This window comes from Loxodonta africana, chromosome 22 (genome assembly GCF_030014295.1).
Source record: "Loxodonta africana isolate mLoxAfr1 chromosome 22, mLoxAfr1.hap2, whole genome shotgun sequence".
Lineage (NCBI taxonomy): Eukaryota > Metazoa > Chordata > Mammalia > Proboscidea > Elephantidae > Loxodonta > Loxodonta africana.
In genome coordinates, this window is record NC_087363.1 from 23,745,009 (window position 1) to 23,769,411 (window position 24,403).

At 43.1% G+C, this 24,403-nt stretch overlaps 1 protein-coding gene across 6 annotated transcripts in view; it reads right to left on the reverse strand.

The window, feature by feature from the left end:
- The window catches only part of ARIH2 (ariadne RBR E3 ubiquitin protein ligase 2), a 61,952-nt gene that overhangs the window by 4,788 nt on the left and 32,761 nt on the right, over nt 1-24,403 (reverse strand). For all 6 annotated transcript variants that reach the window (XM_003409674.4, XM_023547744.2, XM_023547743.2 and 3 more), the window contains 9 exons: nt 16,734-16,801; nt 13,861-13,924; nt 12,390-12,540; nt 11,260-11,381; nt 10,795-10,904; nt 7,719-7,836; nt 2,987-3,037; nt 2,873-2,894; nt 629-780 (listed from right to left, as the gene is read on the reverse strand). In XM_003409674.4, coding sequence (XP_003409722.1) covers nt 629-780; nt 2,873-2,894; nt 2,987-3,037; nt 7,719-7,836; nt 10,795-10,904; nt 11,260-11,381; nt 12,390-12,540; nt 13,861-13,924; nt 16,734-16,801 — 858 coding nt within the window. The remainder of the gene's footprint in view (nt 1-628; nt 781-2,872; nt 2,895-2,986; nt 3,038-7,718; nt 7,837-10,794; nt 10,905-11,259; nt 11,382-12,389; nt 12,541-13,860; nt 13,925-16,733; nt 16,802-24,403) is intronic.

Consider the following 24,403-nt stretch of genomic DNA (forward strand, 5'->3'; position numbering starts at 1 on the left):
AAGATGTGGCAGCCTGCTTCTGTAAAGATTTACAGCCTGCCATGGAAACCCTATGGGGCAGTTCTACTCTCTTATAGGACTGCTATGTGTCAGAATTGACTCGATGGCAGTGGGTTTGGTTTGATGTCCTTGAGAGGGCAGGAAGGAGACTTCTTCAGTATACAATGTAACCCTATTTAATGCTGCTGCCTGCCTGGCAGATCACTCTTCCCCTCTGCGGCAACAGGGCCCTGGTCCTGAACACTAAGCAAAGCTAGACACCCACCATTTTACTGTGATTAGAAACCAAATGTGCTATGCTCTGTGGGCTTCTGAAAGGTCTCCCTGGAAGGAAACTGCCTTCTAAATCTAGTAGATGGCACTGGATGGAAAAGACTATCTGGCAGCCCTTCATTGTCCTTCCTTCCATTCAAGGTCAGTACCATAGACTTCCCCATCAGCTTTGGATGCCCTGTAGAGTCTGAAAGCCACATCTATGTAGGCAGCACCCAAGGTCACTACATGAGCTCCACCCACTGACTTGTGTGTGCACAGGCATGCTCTCACTACCAGCCACTGGGAATCCCACCCTAGCAGACCAGCTGGAGTAGCCAAACCTTGAGTGGCACGTGCAGGAGAGGACACCTACCCTCTCGAAGTAGAACAAGTACTTCTTGAGGGCCTCCCTGGCCTGGGCCTGCTGGCTCTGGTTAACAATGTCAGGATTCTCCTTGTACCGACTACACTCGTAGTACTCGCTGCCATGGGTCTTCCAATCTCCTAGACACATCCAGCAAAAGTCTGCACAGAACAGATAACATTCATTTACACTCACAAGACAACTCCACATTCCTCTAGAGGCATAGGCAATTCTGTGGGACAAACAGTGGAGCAGCCCAGAGCAGAGATCTTGCTCCAGGGGTGTCACCTGACCAGAACTTCCCAAGGGTGCCTCTTTCCAGAGGGAACGTGCATCTCTCATCCCTGTCGCATCCAACTGTCCCTGCCTATAACCTCTCCTTGCGGATATGAACAGTCTACAGGTGTTCTTGATTCCAGGAGCACATGTGCTTTGTGTCTTTTTAATCCAACACAGGCAGATGCTGGCTGTACGAAGAGTGCTGGTCTCTGTGTCAATGCTAATGTTAGAGACAGAAGCCTGTCCAACTGAGGCTTGCCTGGACATCAGAACCATCATCTGTACAAACTATACTCCAGATCACCTCTCACCCTCACAACACCAATCCAAGGAACCTGTTTTGTGTATAAAGCTTGGAATAAACTTTTCTTTTTCCTTTTTAAAGAGCACATTCTATAAAATCTACATCTACCCAAAAGGTCATACTCAAAATTACGATTACACTTCCACACTGAGGAAGGAAAGGGGGAAAAATAAAGATCCCTTTTTGGATGCTATACATCCAAACAGTAATTGCAATCTAATGGAGAGGGGCCAACCACAGTTCTGCTAAATATCCAGCACCTGGTCTACATTCTCTCTCTGCCAGAGACCCTGACTGTGGTAAGTACTGTTTCCTAGGATTCACCCTCATAACTTGGCTCACTGACTTCCCAAAAGGGGCTCTTGTAAAGTTTTAGGGAAGCTAAAGCCAGACCCACAGACCCAGAGGCTGTTCAATTTGTCTCTTCCTGGGAGCCTTCATCTAACAGTGGCAATAAGCTAGGTGCTCTTTTAAAGGAATGTGCCTGCTACTCTTTTAAAAGAATAATACATTGCTTAGGGTTGCCTGTAGAGGTGGTATTAACTATACAGCAAAGCAAGGAAAAAGGAGACTAGGACTGGGTAGGGACATGCAGGGCGCTTCTTAAGTACCAGGCATGTGGTAGGTACAGGGGTGTTCACTTTGCATTCTCTTTAAACTGTACATGTGTCTTATTCACTTCCTCCAAACACATATACACAGCTGCAGTGAGACCCCGTCAAGGAAATACACCGCTGCCCTGGGCCTGTCTTCATTCTATACTTCAGAATCACTGCTCCTGTCTAAGACCTTGCCATGTCTACCCTGATTACAGGGCTGCTGGGAGAACACAGGTATAGCATTAGCATGGGATCTTACAAGGAGAAATTCTCAAGGCCTCCTGGCCAGCAGCTAAGCAGTTATGTAGGAGACCCATTTGGACACATTTTCTACTTGGAAGAATTTTGTTTTTTCACTTGGTCTTGCAAAACCAACAGGTTCTATCTGTGTAACTTGTTCCTGACAGATAGAAACCTGAAAGGACAAATCAAAACTCTTTCTGGGAATTTTACAAACCCTCAAAGGAAAACTACTATTTTACTACCTCTGGTAAAACCATGGAGGGGACCTGGCGGAACAGTGGTTAAATACTTAGATGCTCACCAAATGGCTGGTGGTTTGAACCCACCAACAACTCCGTGTGAGAAAGATGTGGCAGTCTGCTTCCACAAAGAGGTACAGCCTTGGAAACCCTATGGGGAAGTTCTACTCTGTCCTGCAGGGCTGCTATGAGTCAGATTTGACTCGATGGCAATACATTTGGGTAAAAACCATGTACAACCAGTTCTAGAAGTACCTGTAAGGTAGTAAGAAAAGCCTATGCTACTTACCTGCCTTGGCAAAAAGAATAAAAAGAACACACTAAAGTCATGAGAGTCTAAAGTAATCCCAAACTTGACTTTTGACTATAGGTGTCAGCAAGATGGCAGTGGGAGGATAATAAGAATGCATGAATCAATGAATAAAAAATCAGAGCTGCTTTATGACCATTATTATGACTTTAAGTGACTGGGGTTTGCCTGTGTTTTGTTATTTCACTACAGAAGTACTCACTAAACAAGCAATGGAGACCCAAGCACAAGAAACACAGACCACGACACTGGGCCTTGAGCACCAAGCCTGGGACTCACCGTGTTTACACTTGGAGCATTGCTGTCAGAGGGAAACAGAAGAGAACACGTTAAGGGCATGCTGACCAAAGGCTCCATACCACACATGCAAAGTGTACCGGCGTCTGTGCTCACCATGTGATTGCAGCCTCCGTTCTTCTCAATGCAGATGTTGCACTTGGGACACTGAGGAGACAGAAGGGCGCCGTTAGGCTCACACACGATCAGGCCGGTTCTAAGACAAATTACACAAAGCTCCTGGCACCTGTGCCCAGTAGCTCATTGTGCGAGCACTTCTAGGGAGGAGCAACTCACTTAAATGTGGCAGGTCGCTGAGGCTGGAACAGCAATTCAAGGAAATGAGGTCAGCATGTTTGGCTTTGAAACACTCCAAGCACCAGCTGAGCCCCGCTAAGTCTTCCACCATCTGTCCCTGCCACGAAACTGCTCAGATTAAGCACAAGCCAAGTCAGCAGAAAGCCTGCCTGCTTGGGAAGGTTGCCAAAGAAAGCATAAGAGCTGCCACAGTGGACTGTCTTGGTCAGCTTCCCTGGAATTCTGCTTCCAGAAGAGCGCAAGGGAACAACCTCTAAAGCTCACTCCTCTCACTTGAGAGATGCCAGCAATCTCACGCAGTGATGCAGAGACCAGTCTGATGCTGTGCTCTCTCACAGCCATGAAGTCAACTATGTTTAATGACTATCTACCATCATGATATCCCACACAGCATCGCCGTGGATCAAGGAACTCACTTTACAGCAAATGAAGTGCAACAAGTGGGACCACGCCTACGGAATTCACTGGTCTTACCATGTCCCCATCACCCTGAAGCAGTTGGCTTGACAGAACAATGGAATGGCCTTCTAAAGACACAATTATGGCACCAGCTAGGTAGTAATACCTTGTGGGGTTGGGGCAATGTTCTCCAGGAGGCTGTATATGCTCTAAACCAGTGTCCAATACATGGTGCTGTTTCTCTCACAGCCAGAATTCATGGCTCCAGGAATCAAGGGGTGGAAATGGGAACGGCACCACTCACTATTACCCCTAGTGACCCACTGATAAAACTTTTGTTTCCTGTCCCCACAACCCTATGCTCTGCAGGTCTAGAGGTCTTAGTTCCAAAGGGTAGAATGCTCTCACCAGGAGACACAACACTGATTCCCCTGAACTGAACTTAAGAATACCACCTGTATGTAAATTTTCGTATGAGAGAATGACCTGATTTATAAACTTTCACTTAAAGCACACACACACACACACAAAAAGAATGCCACCTGGCCACTTCGGGCTCCTCATGCCTCTGGATCAACAAAGAAGGGAGCTACCATATTGGCTGGTGTGACTGATTACCAAGGTGAAACTGGATTGGTATTACATAATGGAGGTAAAGAAGAGTATGTCTGGAATGCAGGAGGTCCCTTAGGACACCTCCTAATACCACCATGCCCTGTGATTAAAGTCAATGGAAAACTAGGGCAACCAAAGTAATGACCCAGACCCTTCAGGAATGGTCTGGGTCATCTCATCAAGAACCACAACCTGCTGAGGTGCTTACTGAGGGCAAAGGGAATACGAAATGGGTGGTGAAGACGGTAGTTCTAAATACCAGCTACAACCACGTGACCAGTTGTAGAAACGAGGACTGTAACTGTTTTGAGTATTTTCTCCTTGTTTTGTGTGTGTATATCAAATATCTTTGTTTTCCTCCCCTTATTTCATTACTTATCACATAAGATGTAAACAGGGCTAGTGCATTTTCAACTGTATGCGTGTTAGTGTATCACGTTAGGTCCAAGTAAGACTTCGTAACTGTCTTTATTTAGGGATCATGCATGGTTTAAGGAGATGTGTACAGGTGCCAAGGTGACACAGGGTAGACTGTGATGGTTAAGGTTGTCAACTTGGCTAGGCCATAATTCTCAGTAGTTTAACAGATATTATGTAATCATCCTCCATTTTGTGATCCCCCAATCAACAGAAAGGGGGAGTTCCTTGGGGTGTGGCCTACATCCGATGTATATGGATGTTATGGTAAAGCTCAAGCTCTCTCAATCCTGCATCTGACTTATCATTTTTTGACCTCGGGTTCTGAGGACATAAGCCAGCAGCCTGCCATCTGACCTGCAGATTTTGGGATTCGCCAGCTCCCGCAACCCCGTGAGCCAGCAACCTTCTGACTGACCTGCTGATTTTGGGTTCATCAGCCCTGCAACCACGTGAGTCAGGAGAAGCCTCCGGCCTGACATCTGACCTGCGGATTTGGGACTTGCCAGCCTCCACAACTGTGTGAGTCATTTCCTTGAAATAAATCTCTATATATTTACTATAATGACATGTGCAAAGAGCTGGAGATGGAAAACCAAAAGAGAAGAACATGCTCGGCGTTTCTCAAGCTGAAAGAACTGAAGAAAAAATTCAAGCCTCGAGTTGCAACAGTGAAGGATTCCATGGGGAAAATATTAAACGACGCAGGACACATCAAAAGAAGATGGAAGGAATACACACAGTCATTATACCAAAAAAATTAGTTGATATTCAACCATTTCAAGAGGTAGCATATGATCAGGAACCGATGGTACTGAAGGAAGAAGTCCAAGCTGCTCTGAAGGCACTAGGAACTGATGGAATATCAATTGAGATGTTTCAACAAACAGATGCAGTGCTGGAGGTGCTCACTCATCTACGCCAAGAAATATGGAAGACTGCTTCCTGGCCAACTGACTGGAAGAGATCCATATTTATGCCTATTCCCAAGAAAGGTGATCCAACCGAATGTGGAAATTATAGAACAATATCATTAATATCACACGCAAGCAAAATTTTGCTGAAGATCATTCAAAAACTGCTGCAGCAGTATGCTGCAGCAGTATATCAACAGGGAACAGCCAGAAATTCAGGCTGGTTTCAGAAGAGGACATGGAACCGGGGATACCATTGCTGATGTCAGATGGATCCTGGCTGAAAGCAGAGAATACCAGAAGGATGTTTACCTGTGTTTTATTGACTATGCAAAGGCGTTCGACTGTGTGGATCATAACAAACTATGGAAAACACTGCGAAGAATGGGAATTCCAGAACACTTAATTGTGCTCATGAGGAACCTTTACACAGATCAAGAGGCAGTTGTTCGGACAGAACAAGGGGATACTGATTGGTTTAAAGTCAGGAAAGGTGTACACCAGGGTTGTATTCTTTCACTATACCTATTTAATCTGTATGCTGAACAAATAATACGAGAAGCTGGACTATATGAAGAAGAACGGGGCATCAGGATTTGAGGAAGACTCATTAACAACCTGAGTTATGCAGATGACACAACCTTGCTTGCTGAAAGTGGAGAAGGTTTGAAGCACTTACTAATGAAGATCAAAGACCACAGCCTACAGTATAGGTTACACCTCAACATAAAGAAAAAAAAATCCTCACAACTGGACCAAGGAGCAACATCATGATAGACAGAGAAAAGACTGAAGTTGTCAAGGATTTCATTTTACTTGGATCCACAATCAACAGCCATGGAAGCAGCAGTCAAGAAATCAAAAGATGCATTGCATTGGGCAAATCTGCTGCAAAGGACCTCTTCCAAGTGTTGAAGAGCAAAGACGTCACCTTGAAGACTAAGGTGCACCTGACCCAAGCCATGGTATTTTCAATCACATCATATGCATGTGAAAGCTGGACAATGAATAAGGAAGGCCGAAGAAGAGTTGACGCCTTTGAATTGTGGTGCTGGAAAAGAATATTGAATATACCATGGACTGCCAAGAGAAAGAACAAATCTGTCTTGGAAGAAGTGCGGCCAGAATGCTCCTTAGAGGCAAGGATGGCGAGACTGCGTCTTACATACTTTGGACATGTTGTCAGGAGGGATCAGTCCCTGGAGAAGGACATCATGCTTGGCAGAGTACAGGGTCAGCGGAAAAGAGGAAGACCCTCAACAAGGTGGATTGACAGTGGCTTCAACAATGAGCTCAAGCATAACAACGATTCTAAGGATGGCACAGGACCGGCAGTGTTTTGTTCTGCTGTGCATAGGGTTGCTATGAGTCGGAACTGACTCGACGGCACCTAACAACAACAACATATTTATACACACACAACACTGGTTTTGCTCCTCTAGAAAACCCGGCCTAAGACAATGACATCATGGTCACAGCTGTGCTTGTGAGTTCACTGACTCTGCAAGTGACTGGCACAGGGTACAGCCTAGGGTGTCAGGTCACCCAGGGCTCAAGGGATACAGGCCACGCTTCTCATGGGAAGCTGTAGAATGAGTACTAGGCAGAGTGGGCTTACATTACAGCTTTGCTATTTATCAGCTGTGGCTATTAACCTTCTCCTTCCCAAAGGCCTGGTTCAAACACCTGCTGAGAATTTTCGTTTCCACGCCAGATATACCATACTGAATCAGAATCTACATTTTAACAAGATTCCCAGGTCATTCTTATGTATGATAAAATTTGAGAACTGCTCCTCTACTAGTGGTTCTCAAACTGGTTCCTAACCAGCAGCATTAGCATCACTTGGGAACTTGTCAGAAATGCAAATTCTCAGTAGGGATTCAAACCGGAATGAACTGGTTCGATGTCCTGGCGAAAGCCTGGTAGGCATTCAAGAAAGACTAGTTCTTCTGATTAATTTTCTTTTGGGTCAAACTTTTCCAGGCATTTCAACATTTGAGTAAAATACATGCACCCAAGTCATCTTACAATAAACTGCTACAAATTCTGCCAAGTGTGGGGGAGGGTCTGCAGCCTCCAGCAAGGGCACTGGGTGTTCTGCTCTCAGGTGACACATCTCCCGGGCAAGGCCTTGGACAGCACTAAGGAGGGCAGATCCATGACAGGTAAGACACGGTCCTTACGTCTTTAGTGTGAGCACTAATGTAGTTGGCCGTTTCAGAGTCGTCTGCACACTTCGTGAGCCATTTCCGGATTGTGGCGCAGTCTGTGGGGGCGTGATACATCTGACGACACTTGAAACTTAAAATCAGAAAAGAAATAACATTTAAAGACTGGTCAAGTCAGGGTCTCATGTTTTAAACTTTCCTTTTGTCCAAGCCAACTGATCCTGAACTAAAGCTTTTCAAGAAGGCAGGGCCACCTTTAAAGGCCTTTGGGGCTTTTATTTACCTAAAATTATACTGAAATACTGTGTGAACTTCTCTTCAATCTGAACCCTTTTAATACATGCTCACTACACCCCCAAATGGAATGCTTCTGTTTTACGTATTTTATGTGGTGTCAACCCTTCCTGAAAGGATGTCAAACGCAGAGCTCAAACTCTCCAAGGGCATGGTGGGGTGCTCTGTGAAGGATGCTTTGGCTCAGACCCAAGCCAGGCCTGAGATCCACTTCTCACCTCCCAGCCACACATGCACATCAGGACACACGAACGTCAGAACCTGTGCACTGTAGGGGATATGATACATCTGACGACACTTGAAACTTAAATCAGAAAAGAAAAACATCCAAATGCTCATTGGGTCTGTCTCTCATGTTCTCAATTTGCTTTTTGTCCAAGCCAACACAATCTTGTGGATAGTAAGGACCCTCAGATAGCCACACACATGGCCCAGGGAGAAAAATTAATAATGTTGGACATTAAGGATGGAGAAGAATTACATTAGCAGCAATTATATTAACCTTTGGAGGGCCACAGACTCCCTCAATATCTTGAAAGGCAGGCATATGTGGATACACACACACATTTTCCATGTAGTTTTTCTGAAGCCCCACCATGAATCTTCCAGGGAGGCAGGATTAGGGCAACAGACTAAGACCTAAATTACGACTCTGCCATTTACTAGCTGGGTTACCTTGTGTCTTGACTTCCTCACCTATAAAAATAAGGGTGAACATCATATAAATCATACACAGTAGTGATGATGCAGGTAAAGTAATCAGGATAATGCCTGTCATCTGGTAAGCCTTCAGCAAACTTTAGCTATTCTCATCACACTTACTGAATGGGCAAGTTAACCCCTAGTTAGATGAGCCATGCAGCTTGTCCCTTCTGTAGAAAGAGTATCCCAACCCTTGAATAATGAAAACAGAAAAAAACAAAGACAAATTAAACCTGTCTAATTCAGTCAACAAGCATTCACCCAGCTTCCAGCCTCTCCTCATATATCCCTATGAGTGACAACTCCAAGAAGCAAAGCATCAACTGCAGGTAACATGTGCCACCATCTCCTAGTTATGGATTACACCTCAGTGATGTCAGAAAGCATTCACATCCCTGGCCTGGAGTCATCCCCACCGCTTCCTCCACATACACTTCAGCAACTCCTCCTTCTACCTGAAATCTAGACCTTACCTCCTCTGGAAAGTCCTTGTTGATGACTTCCTCTCCAACCCCTCCACCAGGCAGGCACTCCTTCCTCTATTCTTCTTTATTCAGCATACGGCCCTTCCCACTTCACTCTGCAGTTTATTTGCTTCCAAGTCTATGCTCTAGGATGTAGACCATTACCTGTTCACTTAAGGTACCTGGCATATGCTGAATGAAAGGAGATCTATCGCTGATCGTAGTGAGTGATTCTCTAGTCTACATTAATCATCTCCCACCCCCAAATCCAAGAGTGCAGCAACAATGCTTTTTTTCTGAGAAGCGTAACCTATTGGTGAAAATGCCAAGTACCTAATAATACTAAAATTCTGCAAGTGACACCATAATAGGCAAACCGAGTAATAGCAAAAAGCTCTGCTTTTAAAATTTTCTGCTCCAGCTTGATCCAGAAAGAATGTATGGTAAACATGAAGCTCTAATCTGCTGTGACTGCCTGCCCAGGCTCAGGTCACCAGACAAGAATCTGCAACCTCACTTTATGCCCCACCACCAAGGACCATACAGAGCTTGACAGGAACACAGAAGTGTGAAGAAAGAACTCAAAACCTCACTAGCACAACATGATGCCTACCTTTCATCACATTTTTATTTGGAAAAAATGACTTTCCCACCTACTTGACAGCTTTTACACAATAATCATAAAGCACACAATTCTGCATTCTTTATGCCAAGAGAGGAATCCAAGGTGGCACAAACGGTTAAACGCTCAACCACTAGCTGAGAGGTAGGCAGTTCAAACCCACCCAGAGACACCTTAGAAGGCAGGCCTGGCAATCTGCTTCTGACAGGTACTACTTTGCACACATGGGGTCACCATGAGTTGGAATCAACTCAACGGCAACTAACAACATACACAAGAAAGCTTCTTTGTGTGTTGCTATGTAGCTTTCTTTTTTAAATTCTGACGGCTATATGGTGTTTAAGGTATTGATAAGTTAACTTACTGACATGTTTATGTGGTTTCTAATTTTCTGACATTGCAGAAAATGCTAAAACAGAAAACAAGCGCCTACAGATTCTGAATTCTGCCTTCTCGGCATGCGGAGAGTCTGCAGCCCTTTATAAAGTATGCTGACTGGAAATCAGACTTAAACTCTGCACTATGCAAAATCAATTTGTGAATTACAGCTTTAAAAAAATTAGCCAAGAAAGGCCAAGATAGGTAACGATTAAAACTTTAAAGGCTGTAGTGACAGACTGACTTGATTTGTAAACGTTCACTTAAAGCTCAATAAAAATTATTAAAAAAAAAAAAAAAACTTTAAAGGTTGTAGCTTTTTAAACAGTAATATGTGAATTATCTGTTCAGACAGATACATACCCAAGGACGCACACAATTTCTAAGTCATGAGTCTTAGTAGAATAAACCACAACACATTCCCCAAGAGTCTGTGCCACTTCCTTGTCTCCAGACTGAGTATCATCAAACAACGTGTGGAACATGAGTTCCCTCCTGGAGCAGAGCTGCTCGTCCGGCTCAGAGACCCTGCCTTTCACAGATCTGCCCTCATATAGAGCAACAGCAGTGGCGCTGTAGCGGATGCGAGGGTATGAGCCCAGGGCTGCTCAGCACTCACACTCACTCTTACCAGAAGACCTCGTTGCATCGATTGCACTGCACTCGGCGAGCTCTGGGCTCCTGTACCCGGATAACCATGGGGCAGTCTGCACCAGGGCACAGCTGGAGCTGGTAATGACTCTGTAAACACACCAAGGGGAAACAATGAAGACACCCCATTGACTGCCCCAAATTAGACCCCGAGCGCTCAAACATCTACTGTTCTCCCAGGTAACGACGGATGCCTGCCCAATCTACAGAAGAGGATCGGAGGTCACATAATGAAGAAGCAACAGACTCGGATTCATACTTCCTGACTCCGGGGTCTGTGCTCTTCACTACCACTCTAATGGTTTTCAGACTTTCTTAAAGCCATAGAGCTCTGTCTTCAAATGACTGCACCTAATAGCAGCCCAAACTATAAAATAACTGTGGACAGCCTCTGGTGGATGGTAGGCCCAAGAAGACAGACAGCAGAACAAGGGGCTGGTCATACCTCCACATAGTCCCTGAAGAGGTAGCGTCTGTATTTGTCTCTCAATTCTTCATTAGGCAACAACGGAAACACAAAGTCCTCTGGTGTTCGGAGCAGGCAATCCTGAGCCATACAAGAGACTCCTATTGAACAAAGACAACCTGATAGAGTAGGAGTAGTAGGAGACACAGCACTATACTTGGAGTCAATTCTTAAGGATCGGCCAATAAGTAAAATTCAGATTCCATAAAAAGAACCCTTTACAGGTGGACACTTGAGACTATGTTGGCATCTCCTGTCTGAAGGGGAGATGGGAGGATAGAGGGGGTTAGAAACTGGCAAAACAGTCACAAAGGGAGAGACTGGAAGGAGGGAGCGGGCTGACTCACTGGGGGAGAGTAAGTGGGAGTATGTAGTAAGGTGTATATAAGTTTATATGTGAGAGACTGACTTGATTTGTAAACTTTCACTTCAAGCACAATAAAAATTATTGAAAAAAACCCCTTTAATCAATCGAATTTATTCAGAGGGTAATTAACATATTTGCCAAGTGATGCACCTAAAATATTATCTCAAATTACATACACATCACCAACAGCACCACTTAAAAAAAAAAAATCATCAAAAGATTCCTATAGGGTTCTTGACCAGCAACTGAGTTTTATGAAGTTTAATATGACGTGCAAGTGATCATCACCAATACACATGAGATTCTGCAGATACCAATTAATGTGATGCTCATTTGGTTTCAATGTCATCAAATCATAGTGTAACAAATGCTCCTGTAAGTATCATCAAATTTGATTTGTGCTGTCACCTAAACAGCAGCAAGCTCTGGGTGTTTCTGAGCTATGGCTGTGACTCGGAGGATCAACACAGGGTAGACAGCTTGAAGACAGTTTTCCCAAAAGTCGAGAGTCTGCACCCTTGCACTCACACCAACATATGCGCCCCACAATATCCTTAACTTTCTCTTTCTGCTTAACTTTCTGCTGAGGACTGGGGAAAACTTTGCCAGTGTTCAAACTGGTGTATTTGGGAACCGTAATCAGGGTCAGAAGAAAACACTCAGTTTACTCGAGTACCTGAAAAGGCAGAGTCGAAGATAAAGACTTCAGCCCAGTCTTTTAGAAAGTCTGTGGCAGACTCACCCACGCCCACGCCGTCCTTGACAAGTACTGAGCAGTGCTGCTCCCAGCAGCTGCGGCAAAACTGATGCTGACAAGCCAGAGAGAGTAGGTTTTCCTTCCGCACAAACTGCATACACACTGCGCAGTGGTGAGGGGGATGGGCTGCAGGGACCTGAGGAGAGGCATAGCCACATGAGTCAAAGGGGAGCCTCCAGGTCCCTGAAGGCCACAGAGGTGCCTCATGCAGCTGGGTGCATGGGAGGTGATCCTAACCCTGCAACAAATGCCACAGCTCAACTGCACTGTATGCACTCTGCAAGTCCCAAGAATTCTGAGCAGAAAGCATACACCAGGAAGGCTTCCTGAAGGAGGCGGCACTTGAGCTGGACTTGCAGAATCACTAGGATTCAGAGAGGCTGAAATGAGCTTACAGTGGTTTACAATATCAGCCTGAAAAGCTCAGAATTTCAGAATTACCAGGATCCTTAGAGGTCATTCAAGGAGCCCCAGTGGTGCAATGGTTAAGAACTTCGCTGCCAACCAAACAGTTGGTGGTTCGATCCCACCAGCTGTTCTGTGGGCTAAAGATGTGGCAGTCTGCTTCCATACAGATTACAGCCTTGGAAACCCTATGAAGCAGTTCTATTCTGTCCTATAGCATCGCTATGAGTTGGTATCACCTTGATGGCAACTTTTTTTTTTTTAAAAGAGGTTCATTCAGTTCAACTTCTTTTATAGGCTATCCAGGTGTCTTTTGTAAACTGCCCTGATTCAGCACAGCACAAAGGTGCACCTCAGTAAGTACTATAAACTCAATCACAAAGGTTCTTAGAGGTTGTGTCTGTAAAGTTTCTAACAGCCCAAATTGCAGTTTTACTTTTCAAGGACAGTGGTTTTTCCATATCAATATGCCCAAACCACAAAATAGCTTTTACCAAGTTGCAACCTGACACATGGAAGAGATGTCACAGATAATTCATTCAGCGTTCCCAGATGAACAGGAAATTGCTATGCATTGTAAACATGGTTCCTAACCTTAAAGCATTTACAGCGTGATAGAGGATATGAATGAATCACTACAACATACATTCAAAGATTTAAAGATAAAACCAGAGGAGTTTGGAGGGGAGTGATGACAGGAGTCACACTCTGTGAAGGAGGGGGCTGTGGATTTAAGTCTTTAAAGGTGAGTTCCATTCCCACGAGCAAAGATGAGGATAAGGCCTCAGCATTCTAGGCTAGGTAAGGCACAAGCAGAGTCCAAAAGTGAGCTCGAGAACATCAAGGCTCGCAGGAGAAATGAAGTGCAGGCTATGTGTAAGTGCGGAGGAAGGTCAGGATGGAGAGGGCCCGAGGACAGGCAATAGTGTACTCTTATTTACAAGGAAACTTTTCAAACTTTATCAGAAATGGAAGATTTAGGCCCACGCTGGAACAAACAGCAAGAGCCAGGTACAGAGGGAGAAGCCTCACTCAAGTAGTAGACACTCACATGTTTTGACGGATTGGGCTGAACTCGAGCCTCAACGAGCAGCTGAGCAGAATTGGACTTGTATCTAACAAAAAGCAGAAATAAAGGGAATCAGAAACTGAAGACAATATTTTTACCTCTGAACAAAAACGGACCAACATGTACTGTGGTCCCACTGAAGGGTCTTTGTCTCCAATTATCGCCTCAAAAAACCAAGCTTCCCTTTTACCTTAGTACAAGTAGTTCTTTCTCTTTCAATTTTTTAGCTCTCAATTGGTAAGAGAATAATAAATAACTCTGCTTCAAAAGGACTGAACTGTAAGACAAAAACTTATGAATGACCAGATCTGCTTTAAGTCCCTTTCTGGAAATACAGGTGACTGTCTCTATGACTTCAGTTCAATCAGACAGCACCATGAAGTGAAATGCCAAGCCATACACTGGAAGATAACGCAGTATACATATAACTGACACAGGATTAGTATTCAGAATAAACAAGGACTCCTAAAAATCAATTTGAAAAGACAAAATAATTAAAAAAAAGGGCAAAATTACATAACCCGTAGAATGTAATCAATGTTGCTGGACTGCACATGCAGAAACTGTTGAATTGATACATGTTCTGCTATGCATATTCTCAACAAAAAAAATTATTTAAAAAATAGGCAAAAGACAACAGGCATTGAAGAAAGCACAAATGGTCATTAAATACATAAAAAGATGCTCAACCTACTTAATAACGGGACACTGAAATATAAAAGAATTTCATACCACTTTATACTCACCAGATTGCAAAATTTTAAATGTGACAATATTAGGAACATTCATACACAACTGGTGGGATAGTAGAGCTCCACAATCGCTTTGAAAAACAATCTGGCGTTACCTAATAAAGCTGAAGACCCACATAGCCTACAGCCCAGCAATTTACTTCCTATACGCAACCCTTGAAGAATTATGCGCGTGTACATTAGGAATCTCGTACAAGAGATTTCAGAGCTGATTATAAAAGCAAAAAACTAAAACCCACCCCAAGTGTTCTTTGACAGGATGGATAAATGCCCTTTGACAGGAGGATGGCATAAAATGCACCAATATTAATTCAAAATGTTGAAAACACACAGCATGATTCCATGTTTGTGACGTTCCAAAAGCATGCAAAACTAAAAGGTATATCATTTAAAAATATATTTTAAAAAGATCAACACTGAGTTGAGTAAGAAGACACTAGTCACCTGAGAAAGGGAGGGAGGGGGTAGAGTCAAGCAGGGGTTGCTGCAGGGGCCTTCAAGTACAGGTCGTAGTTTCTTATTTGGGTGGAGACTAAAGTATTTGCTTTATTATTCTTTAAACCATATGTAAGTGACACGTACATCTTTTTAAAATAAATGATCTCTTTCATAATAAGAATTTAATTCCTTTCTAGAATGAGGTATGGTGTAAACATACACCATATATAATAAATACATACCATACAAAAATAAAAACAGAATTATCACGTGGAAATGAAATTACCACATAAAGCCCAGGTGAACAGGTGACCAAGATACCAGCAGTCACAGCAGGTAAGAATTACGTCTCCTAATGTGATTTCCTTACTCTACCTCGTCATGATAACCTCCTTCAACTACTACTCTTCTTGAGGGACTCATTTTATTCCTAGTTCCTTCACCAGTATTTCTAATATCCTTAGCCATCCAAATCTTCTCTGCTCTCGAGGCTAGCGAACTGAATAGCGAGAGATACTCCATCACCAGAACCTATGCAGTTCCAGAGTTTTGGGTAGCAGTAACAATAGCACAGACAATGAAGGTTCATCCGCAAGTCTATCTGAGTATATTCAGTTCTCAAGTACAGAGAGTGTAGTCTGTCAATCAGGAATTCATTTGTCCTTCCTGGGTGTGCTGAGCTGCTCCAACTGGTCTGGCCATCCCAGCTGTGTTTAGCCTAGAGAAGGAAAGGCATAAGCCTCCTGTACAGATAAAGGAATCATGCCACATAAAGGAAGACTCACTGGAGTATGAAAGGCCAAGAGTGGTAAGGCAAAACCAGTGGTTCTCCCAGGAGTGATTTTGTTCCCAGGGGTGATTTAACCATGTCTAGAGATATTTTTTATGTTAATGACCGGGGCTGAGAGGGGGTACCGGTTGTTACTGCTACTGACATCTAGCAGGGTAGAGGTCAGGGATGCTGCTAAACATCCTATAACGCATAGAATAGTCTCCATAACAAAGAATTACCCAGCCCGAAACATCAACAGTGCTATGGCTGAGAAATCCTGGGCTAAAAAGAGCCATATGCCTCTGAGGGTGGGGGCCAGGGGAATCTCCCCAGAGGCTGCAAGAGGAGGAAAAACCTCTCATCCTGGCACCCCAAGACATCTTGAGACTCTCAAGTCTGTGCCTCAAGTGCTCTGTTTCTGGAGGAGGTAGGAGGAGACACTCAAACGCCCTGTTTGCAGGAGTGGTGGGTGGTAAGCTGGCTGACTGTTTTTGAGGGCAATATGCAATATGTTATGAGGCATTCCTCACTTTATGTATCCAAAAGAAATAACTGGAGATGTTGGCAAATGTTACCTAGAAGGGCACTGATTAACAATGGCATAAAAAATTGGAACCAACTTCAATGTCTGTCCTACAATAGGGATTTGGAAAAAGTATGGAATACCTATGTAATGAAATACTGTGCCAGCATTAAAACTGGGTAGAAGAATATGCTAAAGGACACAACCACAATATACTGAGCGAAAAAAGGATGCACAAAATGATCCGGTGTTTTAAAAATACGCACACTGTAAGGATATACTTCAAAATATAAACAATAATCACCACCAGATGGGTGAGCAGAGAGGGGAGCTATGGATGATATGGTCTCTCCTCCACCGGACACCTTACCTGTCCAATATCTCTGAGACTTGCCAGTGGAAATTAACTAATATGAGTTTAGCAACTGAATGAGATACCTAGAAAAAAGAAAAAAGAAAAAATCAAATTAAAACTGTAGCTTCCTTCAGAGTGCTCTACATTTTGAAAAAAATGTATACATTCACGTCTATGCCAGGCCCGGGCTTGATTTCCAAATTCTTCCTCATGGTTCTCTGCTTTGTCTTTTAAGTTCAGGCTCTTACAAACTTAGTGAATTTACAGATCTTTTGGTTTTCTATCTTTGTTTTCACTAATGGTGCTCCCCAAAAAATTAATTTTATTGGAAGCTTAAACAAAACTATCAGTCTATAGTAGAGAACAACCCAGTGTCCAATTTAAACAACAAAGCTGTGGGTTCCCTGATGTGATAAAACGTTCCCTCAGGTGCTGCAAGAAGCTGCATGTTGGGAGTGCTCTTCTACTTAGGCCTATTACTTGCAGATTATCTCCAGGCTTGGACTTCCTTCACAACTCCCGTAAAACAAAACAAAACTACCCTGTTTAAAGTACCGAATTCCCTTGAGACAACGTTGGCATCTCCTGCATGGAGAGGAGATGCGAGGGTAGAGGAGCTTAGAAGGGGCCAAAATGGTCACGAAAAGAAAAAGTGGAAGGGGGGAGCGGGCTGTCTCATGGGGGCAAAGTAATTGGGAGTATGTAGCAAGTTGTGTAGGGGTTTTTGTGTGAGAGACTGACTTGATTTGTAAACTTTCACTTAAAGCACAATAAAAATTATTAAAAAAAAAAAAAAAAAAAACCGAGTTCCCGGCAGCCTATGAGCCCTAACTGCAACGGTTTAAAAGTTTGTGGACAGGCTTTCTGGTCCCTAAATTCTGTTAGGGTACATTTAAAGCACATTGGTATGGGTATCAAAAAACCCCAGAATGTGCTTTAAGCTAGCAATTCTACTTCTGTAAATTCTTCCTGAGGTAATGACAGAGGATATGTGTACCACGGTGTCATTAATCCCAGTAAAAAATTAGAAATAACCTAAATGTCCAATAAAAGGGAGCCAAGTAAATATGTGACAGATCCATACAATGGATTACTATGTAGTCATTGAAAAGAATGTTGAAGAAGTAAGCTTACTGACATAGAAAGATGTTCACATTTTAGTGTCAGTTTAAAGAGTAAGCTGTAAGATAGCATGTACATGTTATATCCAAGATAATTTGTTAATAGGGGAAATAAAGCCAGTTACAAAACAAAATACCCTGAGTGACAAGACTGGGTAGAGCCACAGAAGATTAAGATGTGTTTGGAGGCCTTGGTCAGGCTTCCCGGAGAGAGAGAACACTGTGCAGGATGAGGACGTTACTGAATAGAGGAATGGCAAGGACAGAGGTTTCAGCTGAGGAGCCGAGGGAATGAATCCTGGTACACAGAACCTTGGTACTCTACTCACTGGACCTAGTCTTTAAAAGGAGCTACCGAAGACCTACAGTGTAGTGCAAGCCTGGTCGGCAGACAAGAACTACAGAGGAGAAGAAACACAGGGACCAATACGTCATTCCTTCCTCCCCCACAGAGCTCAAGTCACCCCTGAAAGGAGCCATGTACACCTCTAATAAACAAGGGCATATCCTAGTGCACAGTCCAGTGTCAAAGACTGCAATCAGTGAGTGTCTCCCTGTTTTATAGCCCAGGTGCATCTGAAGAAAACCAAAGACTCAAAAGAGCTTACTTCACTTGGGAAGTGGGGGGACCTCCCATTTTCCTTCCATGCAAGATAAAAGGCATTTGACCTATGCACATTGCCACAATATTTCCTGGTTGAGGCCCATGGAAGCTTCAGGCCTAGGATCCCTGAAGTATAGTCAATATTTATTATGTGACCATTACAAAACTATTCATCCATAACAGACCACTACCATACAACGAAAACAAACACAATGTTTGGTTTAAGCTTTAGCAACTGCTTAAATATAGCTTTTGGCTACAAATACATTTTTTTAAGCATGATAGTAATAACAGTCTTGGATGAGTCTGTCACTGGAATCTACGTCTCTGTTTTTTACTGTGTGAGGGCCAGTTAGCCTTGCACCCACTGCTTTCTGTCCTGGCTTCTAAATGTCTTGTCATACAGTGGCCACCAAAACCACTGCCTTAAAATGGATTCCGACTCACAGCAACCATATGGGACAGAGTAGAATTGCCCCACAGGTTTCCAGCAAACTGCCACATCTTTCTCCCATGGAGCAGGTGGTAGGTTTAAACTGACAACCTTTCAGTTAGCAGCCAAGCGCTTTAACCACTGCACCACCAGGGCTCCTTCAGTGGCTACCAGGTCCTCGCAAAGGTACTGAGCCATCCGGGAAACTCAGGGGAGTCCCGGCCACATCTGACAGCCACCTCCCCTTACCGCCACAGAAGGCTTAGGTGAAGGGGACTTTAAGTTAAGGACATGAGTCAGGCTGCCTCTCACAGATCTACAGGGCGCAGAAACGGGCTGGACACAGGGTGACCACTGGCTATATGCTGATCGTTAAATGACATTATGCCTCAAACTGTGGATTTTAGATATAAAATAGCAGAATTTTAACACCATACCTGGTCTGATCCCTTGTCTCAACAGCACTAACAGCAGCAACAAAGCTTCAGAATTAGCACACCAGGTATAGCCCACCTATGGAAAATAACATGGCCCTCTGCTGAAACCAAAGATTTATCTGCTGACCTAGTCCACCTCAGCATATTCTGACCAACTCAGAATATGCCAGTGGAGCTCTGGTGAGAACAGCTAATGTGACAAGAAAACGCATTTAGCACTTTATAAAACTGACAGCAGAACGATCTGAATCTATTATTTTCATGCCAACAGCCAAGAATACATCAATATATACAAAAGTGGACACACAGGAGCCCTGGTGGCACAGTGATTAAGAGTTTGGCTGCTAACCTAAAGGTCTGCAGTTGGGCAGTTTGAATCCACCAGCTGCTCCTTGGAAACCCTAAGGGGCAGTTCTACCCTGTGCTATAGTGTCAATATGAGCTGGAATACACTTGATGGCAATGGGTTTGGGCATGCAAATATCAACTGTATGTGCTCACACCAGCCCTCTGCAGGGGGTGCTACTGTGATTCCCCAAGTCAGGTGGGGATGTGAGAACTGCCCATATTATGTCCCTAGTACACCATCAGATCTTTCCCTCAATAATCCACCGTAAACCTGAAGGAATTCTGAGAACATTAAGGAAAATTACTGCACCTTGCCCTGTAATGAATACCCGAGAGACCTACAGGACTAGTTCCTGAAAGCTCTCTGAGCAAAGGCAGCACAGGGGTGGAAGAAGACTACCTACAACTTATGCTAAAATCCGGGAAGTTACTTCCTCCCGGATTTGAATCACAAGAGAGGACTAACTGCATACCCCATTCCAGCAGTCTCCCAGAGGAAGAAACTTCAGGCTGATTTGGAGGTGGCGGGCTCAATATTTAAGCTACCTTCAGCAGGAGGGGCAGGACAAACCTGTGGATGATACAGTGAAACCTGTGAGGGCTGAAACGCACCAGGATTGCCTTTTTTTCCCAGGTCAAGCAGTTTTCCGCCTTTGACAGGGTAGAGTCTTAACACTTTCCTATTGCTCGATTTAGTGGAAAATATTTGAGTTTCCTTCTCTGACAGGTTTCTGCTTTACATAGGTTCCACTTTATTACGAAAAGCCACCTTAAAGATAAAAATCTCTGCCTCAGAGTGCAAGCAGCAGAGTACTCTCAGCAAAGAACCACCTGCGTACTTGCACCAGGATTGTTTAGCACTCAAAGAGCTCGGCAAGCCGCTCTGGATCTGGCAAAATCACTGCTTCCCCTCCAGGGAGAGTCCTCCACCCTATGCTATTCTGCATGTGTTCAATGGTGGAGAGAAAACCTTTCGGCAGAATCAAGAGGAACTCTTGTCAGATTGCTTTATCAAGCAACTAACAAGCTACTAGTAACCAAAAAAAAAAAAAAAAAAAATCAAAACCAGTGCCATTGAGTCGCTTCCGACTCATAGTGACCCTACACGAAAGAGTAGAACTGCCCCACAGAGTTTCCAAGGAGCTCCTGGTGGATTCAAACTGCCAACCCTTTGGTTAGCAGCCGTAGCACTTAACCACTACACCACCAGGGTTTCCAACCTACTGGTAGTTAGCATTAAGTATTACCAAGAATGACAAAGAAAAGGTCAAAACAAGAAAAATGGGTTCAGGGTAGTAATCAACTACTGAAGGCCAAAAGAAGACTAACTTGGGATAAACCTGCAGTTCTATTAGATTAACATGCAATACCAAAAAACAAAGCCCCTGCTGTCAAGTCGATTCCAATTCATAGTGACCCTGTAAGGACAGAGCAGAAATGCAACATACGGTTTCCAAGACTGTAAATCTTTACAGAAACAGGCTGCCACATCTTTCTCCCATGGAGCAGCTGATGGGTTCCAACTGTCTACCTTTTGGTTAGCAGCCAAGTGTTTAACCCACTGTACTACCAGGCCTCCTCCAACATGTAATAGGAGGGTTGAAAGTTGTATTTATGAATCCTTTTTCTATTTCTAGAAACATGAATCGAGGAAAAGACTAAAAACCAGGAAATTTCTTGTCCAAGAACTAGGAGTCTCCAGGTAATTTACTCAGAGAGACAGAATCTGAGTCCATCATTCTCTCCCATCTCAGGGACAAACGAGGGCCCCCCCCTCAGCAAGACTAGGTCACTCTTTCCAGCACGCCTGGGAATATCACCCGTCTAAAGAGCAAACCCCAAGTTGGTGGAATCTGACTTTGACAGCCACTTTGGACATTCATAAGATCAGGGGTCAAGAACAGTCATGATGAATTTAAACAAAGACTCTCAAGAGCAGATAAGTTTTCTTATTAAAAAACAAACAAACAAACAAAACCATGTTAAACTCAAAATTACTCTCAAGTATCATGTTTAATAATTTACATAAAATACTTTAGAAAGCTTAGTGGGTTTAACTGCCAAAACCAGAAATAAAAAAAATCCATGGATTATTTCTGATTTTAGTTCAATTTGGTTCATAATTTCCTAAGATGTTGCTTTCAAATGCTGAATTTCAATCATCCAGAATTGCCGGCAGTGGACATACTAAGGTAGTTTTTATACACCTACACCAGGCAATATAAATTCATTTGTTACCAAATTCATGGAACATTTCCCATGCTTTATCTTGTTGGTAGAACCTGACACTTAGCCTCCCTCTGCCTTAAAATCCTTCTCAATGTCTGTAATGAATCTCTCACAGTACCTTCTGAGGTACCAAAAAAAACCAAACCCATTGCCATTGAGTCAATTCTAATACAGATCCCATAGGGTTTCTAAGACTGTAATCTTTATGGAAGCAGGCTGCCACATCTTTCTCCTGCTGAGTTCAAATGGCCCATCTTTTGGCTAGTAGCCAAGCACTTAACCACTGAGCTACCGGGGCTCCTTGGGTACTGTCTCCTAAGTCCCCAGACCAAGTGTACTCTTCCTCCTAAATCCCCATCTCGGCACTGTTACCCTCCTAAGCCTCCCAAGCTAGGGCCTTCACCCTGTTCCTCCATGTCTCATTCTTCCTCACCACTCTGTCCTTTCCCATCACCTCCACTCTACTTCCCAATCTCTAGTCCTTCCCCTCCTTGGCACTTCCACCAGAAAAGTCACATTTTCTATCATTTGGACTATGGAAAGTTGTCTTAACTGATATGTCTTTCTATTGTCTGGAACCCTCTCACCCCATTCTCAGAATGAGCTTCCTGAAGCCCGTATGTAACAGTAACAGCCAGTTCTCACAGAGCCCTTACGACTTGACAGGAATGGTTCCTACCCTGTTTAAAACCTGTCACTGCTCTCTAATACTGTGATCAGATGAGAGACTCATCACAGAAACTGAAAGGGGTTTTCAGGCAGAGGGAAGCTTACTGTCAGGTTCTACCAACAAGATAAAGCATGGGAAATGTTAGCTCAATTTGGTAACAAAGGAATTTATATAAGACAAACTTTACACCCTTAGTTGAAAAGAGTCATTAGGATCCACCACGACACCCCCCCGCCACTTCAGAGTCCTGCAACTGACCAAGTGACTCCAGCACCTCCATGCACTTGCCTAACTTTTCTCTGTCAAAAATGTCCTTCTTTGTAGCAGACATTTGTAAATTAAAGAACATATTTCTATAGGACTTATATGTCAAAGAAGAAATCACAGGGAAATTAGAAAATATTTTTAACTGAACGGTAATGAAAATATCATATAAGAGAACTTGTGAGATGCAGCTAATATAATGCATACAGAGAGAAGTTTAGAACTGTAGATTTTATATAAGAAAGGTCCAAAAATCAATGATATAAGGACTATTAAGAAGGCAGAAAAACAAGACTAAACTCAAATTAAGTGGAAAGAAGAAAGGAGTTAAGATAAAAACAGAAGTGTATGAAGTCTAAAACAAATAATAGGGGAAAATTAACAAAGTCCAAAAGGTGATTCCTTAAATAGATGAACAAAGCTGACAAATGCCCACAAAAGAATTAAGAAAACAAGAATATAAATTTCTGATAACGGGGTGGAAGAGGGCTATCACTACTAATCTTACAGACATTAAAAGGAAAAAAAAATATATTATGAACAATCTAATCCAATAAATTTGACATCTCGACTCGACGGCACTGGGTCTGGGTTAAGATGAAATCAACAAGTTCCTTGAAAATTACTTCTTACTAAAACTAACACAAAATGAAATAGAAAAACTGAATAGCTCTATACCTATTTTAAAAAACCACTGCCGTCGATTAGAGACATTAAATTCATGATCAAAAACCTTCTTTACTGAAGAATCATCTTTACTTTGCCTCTTTGACAACTCTGTTGTTGTTGCTCTGTTCTTGATTTCTAAGAAGGAAATTATAAGTTAGGAACGAGGTACTGAAAAGGCAGCTGGGGCCTCTGATGTTGTTCTTTACAAAACTGATGTCCCTGCCAAGACATAAGATCTTCTGTATCTGGAAGGATTAGTCTGAGGACTTCAAGTCTTCAAAGAAAGAATAAAGGCTCCAGTATATAAACAAGTAATGCATAATGGAGAGATTCAGAAACTGACAATCATATAAGAGACAGTTAAAGCATACCCTTATGCAGCAGCAGCAGTTCTTTGCAATATAAAGTTTACTAAAGATGGATATGACAGCCTCATTGAACTTCAGGAGAAATTATATCAGAAAATTTGCAGAAAAGTGCACTGGTTGCTAGTGGTACCCATGATTTGGGGACTTTGTCAGGCCCATTTTCTTATACTGTGAAGTGTCCTTCAGATACCAAATTCAAACCTCTAAATAAGACCAAGGAGTAATAAAAACCTTCCCACAAAATTCCAAGCCCAGGGATTTTGGTTTTCACTGGTGAATTTTATCAACATTAATCTTACAAAACTAGAGGAAGGAAGGAACACTTTTTCCTAATTTATCTTATAAGGCCAATGTAACTTTTGAAGACTAAGGTGCGCCTGACCCAAGCCATGGTGTTTTGGATCGCCTCATATGCATAAGAAAGCTAGACAGTGAATAAGGAAGACTGAAGAGGAACTGACGCCTCTGAATTACAGTGTTGGAGAAGAATATTGTATATACCATGGACTACCAAAAGAACCAACAAATCTGTCTTGGAAAAA